This window comes from Portunus trituberculatus, chromosome 39, assembly GCF_017591435.1.
Source record: "Portunus trituberculatus isolate SZX2019 chromosome 39, ASM1759143v1, whole genome shotgun sequence".
Lineage (NCBI taxonomy): Eukaryota > Metazoa > Arthropoda > Malacostraca > Decapoda > Portunidae > Portunus > Portunus trituberculatus.
The window spans coordinates 3,202,501-3,215,457 of record NC_059293.1 but is presented as its reverse complement, the minus strand read 5'-3'; the positions used below and the strand labels follow the sequence as shown (position 1 = coordinate 3,215,457).

Sequence of the window (12,957 nt, the reverse complement as noted above, 5' to 3'; positions counted from 1 at the left end):
ATATATATATATACACAGGCATAAACGCAAGAAGGACTAATGGTGCTGAGTGGTGGAGGGTGCCGGAGCTTCGTGGTGTGACCCATGCGAGACGAGGCGAGGCGGTGAGGGTGAAGCACCGGAAGGAAACGACTCTTGCTTCACTCGTCCAATTGTTCATATGAGACAAATTCACTCATCATCTATATAATTATGAGCCCCTTCTTGCATGTATTTAGTACAGTTTAAACGCTGTCGTAAAGTTGAAAATAACCCTGAAATCCTGTTGAGAGGTGGTGCATTCAGTACAATAAGGTCATTGGCAATCCTGCTGGCATCACGTGAGCAGCGAGGTAGAGGAAGCGGATAGCCGGATAGACTGAAGTGAGGCTCTCAGTGATGGGTCAGAGCTCACCAGTCAGTTGGTCAGTCAGTCAGTAAGCGAGGTGAGGAATATTACTGGTAGTGGCGTGTGAGTGAGAACCAACTGAACCATTTGTATTATGTATCTCTGACTTGCTGGAAACTAAATTGTAATTGCTATGCGGGGCGAGTACTATTGGCGTGAATCTTCATCTAAAGTGGACACAAATTAGATTATTGCGTAAGAAGCGAGAAGGAATAGTGATGTGTGCTTTGTGTCTGATGCAAACCAACTGACGCTAGGAGCACTACTGGCGTCTAAGCGGAAACAAAGTGAATATATACTTCTCTCCCCGGCACGTGTCTGGTGTGAGGATGAGGGACAAAGCAGCAGTGTCACAGGTGAGCATTGGAGCCTTGTGTCTGTGGCGTGTTTGTATTAAATTGTAACTGCGTCCTGTTTTTGACGATGATAGGGTCCTCTCTCTCTCTCTCTCTCTCTCTCTCTCTCTCTCTCTCTCTCTCTCTCTCTCTCTCTCTCTCTCTCTCTCTCTCTCTCTCTCTCTCTCTCTCTCTCTCTCTCTCTCTCTCTCTCTCTCTCTCTCTCTCTCTCTCTCTCTCTCTCTCTCTCTCTCTCTCTCTCTCTCTCTCTCTCTCTCTCTCTCTCTCTCTCTCTCTCTCTCTCTCTCTCTCTCTCTCTCTCTCTCTCTCTCTCTCTCTCTCTCTCTCTCTCTCTCTCTCTCTCTCTCTCTCTCTCTCTCTCTCTCTCTCTCTCTCTCTCTCTCTCTCTCTCTCTCTCTCTCTCTCTCTCTCTCTCTCTCTCTCTCTCTCTCTCTCTCTCTCTCTCTCTCTCTCTCTCTCTCTCTCTCTCTCTCTCTCTCTCTCTCTCTCTCTCTCTCTCTCTCTCTCTCTCTCTCTCTCTCTCTCTCTCTCTCTCTCTCTCTCTCTCTCTCTCTCTCTCTCTCTCTCTCTCTCTCTCTCTCTCTCTCTCTCTCTCTCTCTCTCTCTCTCTCTCTCTCTCTCTCTCTCTCTCTCTCTCTCTCTCTCTCTCTCTCTCTCTCTCTCTCTCTCTCTCTCTCGAAGTAACAATATCGATCACCATGAAACAAGGTTCTTAGGCCATGAATAAGATAAGTGGCTAAATTGGAAGAACATTTAGATTGTACGTAAATCTAAAGATACTACCCTTACTTTGCATAACTACTTAAGGTCCGCTCCATTGTTTAATATTGCATACGAATATGGTGATGCATGTCCCGATAACCAAAATTATCAAGTAATTAGAACAAATTTAGTTAAGTGAAAAAATATTACTTTTTACCCAGCTTTAAGAAACAAACCAAACGAAGAGCGACTTTTAGGTGTTGTAAGGGATGCGTTGTGGTGATCCATAAAGCAGAAAGACGAGGAGAAAAGGAAGAGAAGAAAGATGCAGTAGACTGGATTGTGGCTGAATTTTCGAAAGTTTAATAACATAAGTACAAATTGTTTAGTCTGCGTTGACAAGATGGCTCACGACAGAAAATGGTAATTGTTTCTAGAGAAACTCTACTAATTTGATTTAGCTTCTACTCTAGCGATGACTTCTTAACAAATAATGACATCAGTGGCAAGGACATACCAGTGCTGGAGGCGAGGCAAGGCTCCACCCTGGGTGATAAGTGACGCGAATATTACACGATCTCAACGATGTTTTACTCTTCCATAACACGTTTTATTCACTATCACCTGCATATATGGGTGGCGGACTGTTATATTTAACCAGTGAATTCCCCAACCATGCCTTCTTTAATTTCGCTCGTTTTATCTTCGAAGTATACAATACAAATTAATAAAAAAAACTTTAGCTATTTCCTCATGTATGTAAATGACCTACTTTTACTGCCTTTCTGGATATGAATCGCAAGGAAATGTACCTTTGTGTATGAACGAACGATTATGTAAGAACGCTGAATCAATATTCTTGTGGTAATACAGTTGTGATGATGGAGTTGACTTAGTGCACGGCGGTAACGAGTACCCATCAAACACGGGCTGCGATGCAACTTAATACAAAGAGGTAGGCGGGTACAGTACAAGGGTAGCTACAAGCTATTCGAGAATACCGCAGCTAACTTAGTGCACGCAACGCTGGTACAACCTTATTATTCGGAGGATGTTTCTGAGAGTGGGAGCGAGGACAACCTGCATCAAACAGTCCAGTAGGCACACATTGAGCCGAGGCCCTCTAACATCGAAATGAATTCGCATATGCAAAAAACTATCTGAGAAGTCTGAGTATTCATTCATTGCCTAATCCTTTACATCAGACCTCAGATGTTGAGGCGCCTAAACAAAATCCATCCATCCATCCTTTACATCAGAGTTCCAGGTCTTTTCTTCAGAAACCTCGATGGTCGAGATTACACCTTTCAATTTGTACTACTTGCAATCCTCAGTGATAATGACGCAATGAACGAATATAAGATGGAGCATTTTCTTTATTCAAAACATGCATTAGTCAGCTCGGCGCCTCGTGGGTCGAGTCGCCATAACTTTCCTGAGCACGTGTAACTGGAGACAGATAACGCCGCCCCACATGTGTCACGCAGAGGCGGCAGTGCAGGCAGTCATCATACAAGTGAAGTAATTCTGCGCATTAAGAAAGAAGCTTATTATCATAAAGTGTCACGATAAGAAATGGTAACAGTGATACATTACCCATATGAATTTTTTTAGGACGCAGACAAATATGAGAAAAAAAAAAAACTAATTTTATGGAGTGATTTTTACAGGAAAAGATTGAACACAACCACAGGACTTATTTGAAACATTCTATAACGACGACGGTGATGAGCGTTGTACGTAATCTTCTTACACCCAATGTAGCCATAACAGCTGCTTAACAGATGTGAACCTGCTTGTCATACCTGGAAAACATCTTGTAATTTACAGGAACCTGCAATTAAGTTTAATAGTATATACTCTCTCTCTCTCTCTCTCTCTCTCTCTCTCTCTCTCTCTCTCTCTCTCTCTCTCTCTCTCTCTCTCTCTCTCTCTCTCTCTCTCTCTCTCTCTCTCTCTCTCTCTCTCTCTCTCGTTCGAAAACTAACAAACAAAAACTAGCAGTCTAACAATTTAACAAACGAGTTCCATAACAAACAAGCGAACAACAATCACCAAGCAAACAGTTACACTACACATGAAACAAGCAGACAGTCTAACAAGCACCGCGCGAGTGTTACATCACTGTCATTATCAACACACACACACACACACACACACACACACACACACACACACACACACACACACACACACACACACACAGATTTCAGGCGTCTTCAGGTTACTCACCTTAACACTGTGATAAGAGATAACGTTACTGTCACCCTTCCTCCCTCCAGCCACTGTGACCTACTACCTACACCTGGCCGCCCACCTCGGAGAGTGTAACACGAGGCGCTGCTCAGTTCACCTCTTCAGTACCATGACGCGTTTTCATATTCATTCTGCTTACTATTTGGTGATTTTATTTAACTTCGGAAACTTATGTTGGGATTTTTTATTTTTTATGTAAGAGGGGAAACTGGCCAAGGACAACAAAAATTTTTTTTGAAAGGCCCACTTGATCGCCGGTTCCCTTGCAGGTCAAAGAGTCAGCCGAAAGAAAGGGACTAGTGTCTTGAAACCTCCTTTTAAAAAAAGTCAAGTGGTAGGAAGATGAAAATACATAGGAAGGCAGGGAGTTCCAGAGTTTACCAGAGAAAAGTATGAATGATTGAGAGTACTGGTGATTGTTGTTCGCTTGTTTGTTATGGAACTCGTTTGTTAAATTGTTAGACTGCTTGTTCTTGTTTGTTAGTTTTCGAACGAGTGTCTGTATTAGAGAGAGAGAGAGAGAGAGAGAGAGAGAGAGAGAAAATACTATTAAACTTAGTTGCAGGTTCCTGTAAATTACGAGATGTTTTCCAGGTATGGCAAGCAGTTCACATCTGTTACGCAGCTGTTATGGCTACATTAGGTGTGAGAAGATTACGTACAACGCTCATCACCGTCTTGCAGTAGGGAGTTGGACAGAATAAGGGTAATGCAGGATTAGAATGGTGAAAACTGTGGTCATTAATCTTCTGACATCCATAAACCCTTCCTAATATAAAAAGAAAAAAAATCGCCTAATCACACCCAAAATTCGTGGTAAAAATGCATCCCAGTACTGAAGAGGTTCGATGTGTTTCTCATGCGTGTGCTATGCTCCGGTTCTGCTTCTTTGCCTCTGGTCCTGAATGATGAAATTCTGGGTTTTCATAAGGGTTATTTTCAAAAGCTGCTGATATATGTAGTTGGTTCTAATAGGTATTTTTTGTATCTGATGACGCAGTTTCCTTCTTATTCATTTCCTTTACACTGCTCTGAAAATATTTTAACTAGGTGTTTTACATCTCTTCTCTTGGAATCAGCATTCATGAAGCTGTGTGTTCCGTGTCACCTCTTCCCAGTTGCTTACTTGCTGCAGAAGCTTTATCCGGCCATGAGTGGCTCTTATAACTTGTGGGAAAGTTCAACTCTAATTGCCTTTCTAAACATGGAAGCCAACGCTTTTTGCCTTAAGCAGATTCATCTAGAAAAAAATTGCATCAGTCGCCCACTAGCATAACGCAGCATCACAATCATCAAAAGCAGGAAAGTTCTTGAGAAAAAAAAAAGAAAAGAAAACTTAACTTCCTGTACTGCCTGTTAAACTATTACTATAATTATGAAAACGTGTTTGATAACCGCAATAATTTTTACAATAGCATATTGAGCTATCGCTAGAGGTAGAGAAAGTTTTATCTATGAAAATTTAATAACATTCACTTTTAAACTATCACTAGAAACATGAACACAGCCTTCAATAACTTCTAATAAAACCCACTAAAGTGACACTAGGAGCAAGAAAACCATTGAGAATCACAATCACCAAACTCTCGCTAAGCTGCACTATAGCCATGAAAACATTAAACGAAAAACAAACACAATACCTTCACCAAACACTGTTATGTCATCACTAAACCATGAACAACGCTTGTAAAAACCTCAATACTTCCACCAGACCTTGTTAAAAGAAGTCGAGTTATGACATAGAAACCTTTAAGAATACGTCTTATGGAAAATCACGCAACATTATGAGGTTAAAGTAAATAAGTCTCCGAAGTTTGACATATATTTTCACCTTGAGATTTGTGTAGCATTAGACCATTTCATCAACCTTAGGGATGGTCTATGTAGGGCAGAAGATTGATGGCCACAGTCTTCACTAATTTAGTCCCCGACATAAGTTTCTAAAGCTATAAAATCACTAAATAATGAGCAGAATAAATATAGAAACGCGTCGTGGTATTGAGGGGATTAATGAGATGCTTTTGGAGAGGTTGACAGATGAGGAATGGTATACCGTATGTCTTTTGTTGTGCCATCACTACATTGGTGTATCCGTCGCCTTGCAAAGTACACAGACACGTCATCAGTACTCCAATGTATCCTCAATCCATTACGGTAATTTTTTTCCCTGGCTGTCGGTTAAAACGTTTTTGTTTCCTGTCTTGATTTATTTCTGTAAACTTTTGTCGACTCTGTATATTGTTTTATTTCTATACATCCTTTGTCCGTTTCGTCTTGCTCTCTTACCTGCCATCTGTCTGTTCTGTCTTGTTATTCTTCATTATCATATTATTTTTTATTGATATACTCCTGTCTGATCTCTCGATGACAGTACGTAAACCACCAATGTACTTTTGTCCATTGCAGCGTTATCATTGTATACTTCCTGTCTATTCACTTTATTCTTTTATCATTCAACTCCTGATCTCTCTATGGCTTCTACGCATACCACCGATGTACTTTTATCTATTGGTTTATTCTTATACACATTCTATTTATCACAACGTTTCTTATCCTCATTATTCTGTTTTTATCATTGTTCACTTCCTATTTGTTCATTTTATTTGTCTATCATTCTACACTTATTTAATCTGTCTGTGGTGTCGTGTCGTACAAGCAAACCACCAGTGTTCTTTTGTCTGTTGCAGCGTCTTTTTTTTTTTACTCTACTTTTTTTTTTTATCTCTACTCTGTCTTATTATTGCACACTTCATGTCTGCTCATTCTATATTGTTGTTAGTATACTCTCCTCTAACTTATCTGTGGTCTCGTACTATTGAACCACCAGCTAGTGTACTTTTGTCTGTTGCTTCTCCTTTATACACTATCTATTGCAGCGTTACTTACCCTCTCCTGTCTCTATTTTTTTTTTTTTGTACCATGTGGGCTTTTTCACGGGAATTTCTGGGCTAAAGGGGATATTTTTTAGGGTACCTCCTATCTCAAAGCCCACGCGCTAGGAAACCGTTGTCCCGAGTGAGAAGCCCAACCTACACTCGGACCGTGGACAGGATTCGAACCCGTGCGCTTGGAGACCCCTCAGACCCCAAAGCATGCATGATTCCACTGTACCACCTCCTGTCTGTTCATCCTATTTCTTTCTCATTCTACAGTACACATATCTAATCTGCCTGTGGTCTCCTGCTATCAAACCTCCAATGTACTTTTGTCCGTTCCTGGTACACCGTCTTTTTATTGTTGTGTTTCTTGCCCTCTTCCAACCTCATCATCTCGGCAGTCACGTCTAGGCAGGTCAACATCTCACGAGTGGCCAACGCATCCTGTCTGTTTCGTCTTGTTTCCTTACCGGTCATCTGTCTATGTTCATTTTATTCTCTTCTTACTATTATACTCCTGTCTTTATTTATCTGTGGTCTCGTGCTCCTTCAAGAGACCGGAGTTTTAATACTAGTTGCGAGGAAAACTTGATGGTACAGGTGGCCCGGTATCGCTCCGGAGCCAGGCCTTTGGATTGGCAAATGTAAACTGGAGCACTGCCTGATCTTGAGAATGTTAAAGGAGAAGACGTAATCGTTTCGCCGCCATTCCTCTGTGTCTTAAAATACATGAACTCACTTGAAAGAGGTTGTATTTTTATTCAGTCAAAAACACACGTTCCTGTTGATATTTTTGCATTTTTTTGTTCTTTTTTTAGCATTTCCCATCGCTCCCTTTGACTAAAGCTTGTTGTGTTGTATCAGGACACCTCGATCTCTCTCTCTGTTGCTTCATTACGATGCACCTTCCGTCTAGTCATGCGCTGTATCACTTTACTGTCTTACTTTAAATCTTTCGTCTATTTTGTCTAATGGGTTATCTTCGTTTACTTCCTGTCTGTCTTTATTCCTTTACGCCTCTCCTCTACGTACTATTTTTTTTTTTCTAACATCTATCAATTTCATTATTTCCGTTCACCACCTGTTTATTTTATCAACTCTTTAATCCATTTCATTCGCGCCTGTTGGTTTATTCTTATGTATTTCTGTTCACTGTCATGTCATCTCTACATTTCCCGTCTATTATACTTTTGTCTATTCGTGTATTTCTTTACCATGGTTCATTCCCGTTTGTTGTTTTGTTCATACAGTATCTATCATCCATTTCTTTATTAATATTACGTTTCCTGCCTGTCTATGTTCTGTTTATTTCCTTATTTCCATCTCTGTCTATTCTATCTCCGTTCACTTCCTTCTGTTACTTCATTTTCGTCACAGTCCTCCCGAGGCATCATTAACACTGCAGTGGTCCTGTATTACAACAAGTGATTCGTGTTAGTGACTTAACGCTGCGCCCTGCAAGTAATGGGCTGACAGTTGTGAGTCCGTGGAGGGGTGAGTCATCCAGCTGTACTGATTCCCTTCCTCTCCTCTCCTCTCCTCTCCTCTCCTCTTCTCTTCTCTTCTCTTCTCTTCTCTTCTCTTCTCTTCTCTTCTCTTCTCTTCTCTTCTCTTCTCTTCTCTTCTCTTCTCTTCTCTTCTCTTCTCTCTCTCTCTCTCTCTCTCTCTCTCTCTCTCTCTCTCTCTCTCTCTCTCTCTCTCTCTCTCTCTCTCTCTCAGTAGCGGCGGCAGGAGCACCGGCAAGGAGGCAAGAAGGGAAGGGGGAGGTAGGGATGGATGTCTTCAGTCTTGGTGTTTAAGATATTCATCCCTTGTGAGGTAACGATGCCACATGGCAACTTTTACCCGTCTCATCATTGTCAGCTGTTTGCCCCTGCGTACCGGCATGAGTGTGTGTATGTGTGTCTCCTCAAAGACTGTGGCATCAGTGACCTATAGCGCGCCTGCTCTGCCTGTGTAAGACACGGCGGTGTCAGCAGTCTTGGGAGAGTTATCAGATGGCGGAGCATCCCACTTTTATTTCAGGCGGGAGGAGGGAATAAGGCGAGAGAATGGTGCCAGGCTGGGGTCGCCTGGCCGATGACAACATAGGTCCTCCCCACAGCTGGGGGTGATCGCCGCCCACACTGTGACCTTCAGCGTGCAGCGAAGGGCGCCATTGTGAAAGCGAAAGTAAGAATGAAGCTGGCATCCTCAGTTTCCTGCAGGCTACACAGTAGAGTGGCTGGGACGGGCGTGCCCAAGACGGCCACCAAGACCCTTCCCCCTCAGCCCTCGCGCTCCCCGGCCCCGGCGCTCACGTCAGACAGACACAGTGGTGGCTCGTATCGAGAGGAGGAAGGTGCGTGCCGCTCCTCCGCCCATCATCACTGACTGTCTTTTGTTGATGCTGAACTCCACAGTAAGTCTTAACAAAGCTGCAATACTGAACTTTAGATGGCCAGTCTCCTCGCGGCAAGATTACTCATGACGTGTAAGGACTATATCAGGCGATGACTAACGTTGCGTTTGAAAAACACATTATTTTTAATGTTTTGTGAGTGAAGTGAGAGTGCCGCCGGGATGGCGGTGGCCGGGGTGAACCCAAGAGCAAGTCAACAACATTTCATTCCCAGGCGGTTCAGGATGCAGCCTTCTTAGGACACAAGGATTCACGCTGCTGGCTCACGGCTCTTTGCATCTTTGTGTCTTAAGGGAAACCGGTGATGCCCTGTGACTGTTATCTTGCAGACTTAGAGACCACCAGAAGAGTAAGATGAGCAAGGGCGATGCATGTGAGCCATCTATAGAGTAGAGCAGTGTTACGGTCACTCCCTCATCGAGATGCTCAGCCTGGGGTGTGGGTGTGGTGTGTACATGTGGGTGAACTCATGATACTTACTGGAAGATGAGAACTCTCAGAATGCCAAGTGGGTCTAGGAATGCAGCAGAATGTGAGCGAGCAACAATAGGCGAGTGTAGAGAATCGCAATGAACAAAACAGCTCAGTAACTCGGAAGAATATGTTTATTGTACGATGATTTACCAAACTGTAACGAATATCCTGTTTTCTTCCCCAGTATGATGTGTGTGTGTGTGTGAGAGAGAGAGAGAGAGAGAGAGAGAGAGAGAGAGAGAGTCTGAAAACTAACAAAAACTAATAAAAACCATTAATTATTGTATTAATTATTGTATTAATTATTGTATCATTTTCAGAGACACATCCGGAATAAGGCAAACAAGAGAACAAGCCAACAACCTGATCATTGGAGGGACAATTCCACTTTGAAAAACCTAAAAAGGCTAACACTAAAGAAAGAAAAAATCAAGTAACAAAGCGAGACAAAAGGCTAAACAAGGCTGCATAAGGCGGATCGCTGCTCAACACGCCAGCAGGAAGAGGAAGAGGAGAGGAGAGGAGAGGAGAGGAGAGCGGTGGTGGAAGTGTTCCCAATGAACTAACTAACAAACAGTTGTGGTGAGAGCGTTCGTCAGAATGGCTAAGTGCCTGAGGATACTCCGCCTGGTGTACGCCGCCTTCAAGAAGTACTGGATCTTTGTGAGTACTGCCCGCCATACATCGTTCCTAACACACTGTACAGGTCTACCCTTTTTTCTCTTCTTTTTTTCTTTTCTTTTTTTCTTTTCTTTTTTTTCTCTTATCAATTCTAACAGGCATTCTCTCTCTCTCTCTCTCTCTCTCTCTCTCTCTCTCTCTCTCTCTCTCTCTCTCTCTCTCTCTCTCTCTCTCTCTCTCTCTCTCACATAGTGCAGTGCATTACATAACCATCCGATCTCTCTCTCTCTCTCTCTCTCTCTCTCTCTCTCTCTCTCTCTCTCTCTCTATATATATATATATATATATATATATATATATATATATATATATATATATATATATATATATATATATATATATATATATCCCTCTCTCTGAGTTCTGAATAACCAAGTAAATTTTTCTCCATTCCACTCACAACCAAGGAAAACTCAACCATATGAATTTCTGATTAAACATTTTCACTCAAGATTTACACGGATAATCTTTAGATAAAAACAACACAAAACCCACAAGGTGACGCAAAACAAAGCCACGGCTGAGGATGAGAGCTGGAAATAACGTGCCATGCTTCGTACAGGGATTGCCACGTGTATGTATATATGAAAGCTTTACGTAGCTTCCCTTTTCTTCTTTTGTCTCGAAGTGCACATCTCTAACAGCTCCCCAGAAAGGACATTACTGGGCGGGAGGATAAAAAGCGGCGCCTCTTAGCCCGTACTGAGTAAGCTGGTGTCGGCAGGGTCAATTAAGTTAAGCCACGCGTGCGAGGGTTGGCGAGGGAGTGGAGTGTGTGGGTGATGGGGAGTGTCACTTGGCGCAGACTGACGCACTCTGACACCCGCGATTGAAGAGCTGGCCCGCGACACTCTCAGCGAGCCAGGATATGACGGCGCAAAGCACTCCACTCCATGCTTCATGTTATCTAATGTTTCGATGCCTTTACTCGATTGTTTCTTGTGGTTGTAGTGTTCGTTGTCGGAATTTTCAAGGATTTTCATGGTTTTAGCGACAGTTTGGTGAATTTGCAGTCAAGATATGATGGCGCAAAACATTCCACTCTGTTTCTTGTTATTTAGTGTTTCGATGCCTTCACTCGATTGTTTCTTGCGGTTGTAGTGTTTCTTATTGAAATTTACATGGCTTCAGCGAGATATAACTTCACAAAACACTCCATGCGGTGCTTCGTGTCATTACCAACACCTTCACTCGATTGTTTCATGTGGTTACAGTGTTCGTTGTGAGGATTTTCAAGGATCTGCGTGGTTTTAGTGACAATTTGATGATTCTGAAAGAAATATTGCTCTCTACAATAAACACTTCGCTTCTAATTGCTTCATGTGGGGAAAACCGGCCAAGGGCAACAAAAAAACGGTTAAATAAAAAGGTCCACTTGATGCCAGTTTCTGAACCGGGCCGAGAGAGAGAGTAAGGAGCAGTATGGTTTGGCGCGGTGCTTAAAGTTGATCGATGGGAATGTAAGTTATTGGGATTACTAAGGAATTGTTCGTATTTTTAGTGATTGTTTGGTGATGATTCTGCCCAAAACTCTGGATTCCACTACTTTGTAAACTGGTTGTTGTGTAATTGCGGGATTTTCAAGGGGATTTTCATGTTTTCAGTGATAGTTTAAAGACATTTCTGAGGCATCGCTAGAAAAGACACTCTTGACAACACCCCAATAAAATAATTTCCACTACAACTGTTTTCAAAGACCACAGATGTATTTAGTCACATTTTCATGATTGTATCTTCTACCAGTGGTTTAAAATTCTCCCTGAATTCGCTAGCATCATAAAAACTCTTCAAAACTTCATAAGCTTCTATTACATCAGTTTTCAAGGGTCGAGTCTTCGTGTAGTAGTGAGGGAACGTTGAGGCAGACCACTATTCACTCCTCCTATTTGTTTCATCATCTCTCCCTTCATTAGTAAGATTAGTGAGCTATCTGTCAAGACTTCGAGTTCCGGCCGCTGTTCATATGCTTACAGATACATCCTGCCTGCTGATCTCTCTCTCTCTCTCTCTCTCTCTCTCTCTCTCTCTCTCTCTCTCTCTCAACATCATGAAAATGTTATTGAAAGCCTACAGCCTTCTCGATTTAGGATATATTGAAAGTAGTGTAAATTATAAAACGTTGAGTACTTTTTATAATACCAAACCACATGGTCTCATGAAGTATTGTTGCAGAATATAATGTTCATATCACTGGCAGATGGGATGGCATTATTAACCTCTTCAGTAGCAGGACATGTTTTCATACTTATTCTACTTACTATTTGGTGATTTTACACAGCTTCAGAGAAACTTGAAATAGTGAAGACTCAGGCCATTAATCTTCTGACTTCTGTATATTCTTCTTAATGTAAAGAAAATCGTCTAATCACGCACAAAACTCGTGGTAAAGAATGAGTCCCAGCACTGAAGGGGTTAAAGCAACATTATATGCTTTATTTATACTATACTACGTTTGCTATTATCATTATAATCATCGTTTTTGCTTTCGAAGTCAGATAGAAGGTTGTGTGTATGTCCAGTACGTAGTAGTTAAATTGTCAGCAGCAGTAACGAGACATAACAGTGAAGTGCATAATGTGGGCGGACAAAGATAAATACAGTTTCGTCCTTCAGAATCTGTAAACACACCCAAGAATGATTTAGATTGGCATCGCGTGTTGTATAATGCCTTGTACTTCCATCAGGACCGTTACTGCTGTTCATAATGAAAGCATTACGATCTTTTCCACTATTGATGATTCGGAATCCTTTTTAAACTCCTAGTAAAATCATGAAAACTTCCTTATAATATCAGTTCTTGTTGAATTATCACCAGACTCAGAA

The 12,957-nt window shown here is 41.9% G+C and overlaps 1 protein-coding gene across 5 annotated transcripts in view; it reads left to right on the top strand.

The window, feature by feature from the left end:
- The first annotated feature begins 457 nt into the window (after nucleotides 1–457).
- Nucleotides 458–12,957, top strand: part of LOC123515519 (NADPH oxidase 4-like) — a 162,144-nt gene continuing 149,644 nt past the window's right edge. For 2 of the 5 annotated variants that reach the window (XM_045274207.1, XM_045274204.1), the window contains exons 1-2: nucleotides 8,507–8,979; nucleotides 9,774–10,116. In XM_045274207.1, the coding sequence (XP_045130142.1) occupies nucleotides 10,054–10,116 (63 nt within the window). In that variant the 5' untranslated portion in view covers nucleotides 8,507–8,979; nucleotides 9,774–10,053. Of the gene's footprint in view, nucleotides 745–8,500; nucleotides 8,980–9,773; nucleotides 10,117–12,957 lie in introns of those variants that run through there. The other 3 variants (XM_045274206.1, XM_045274208.1, XM_045274209.1) reach the window with 3 other exon arrangements.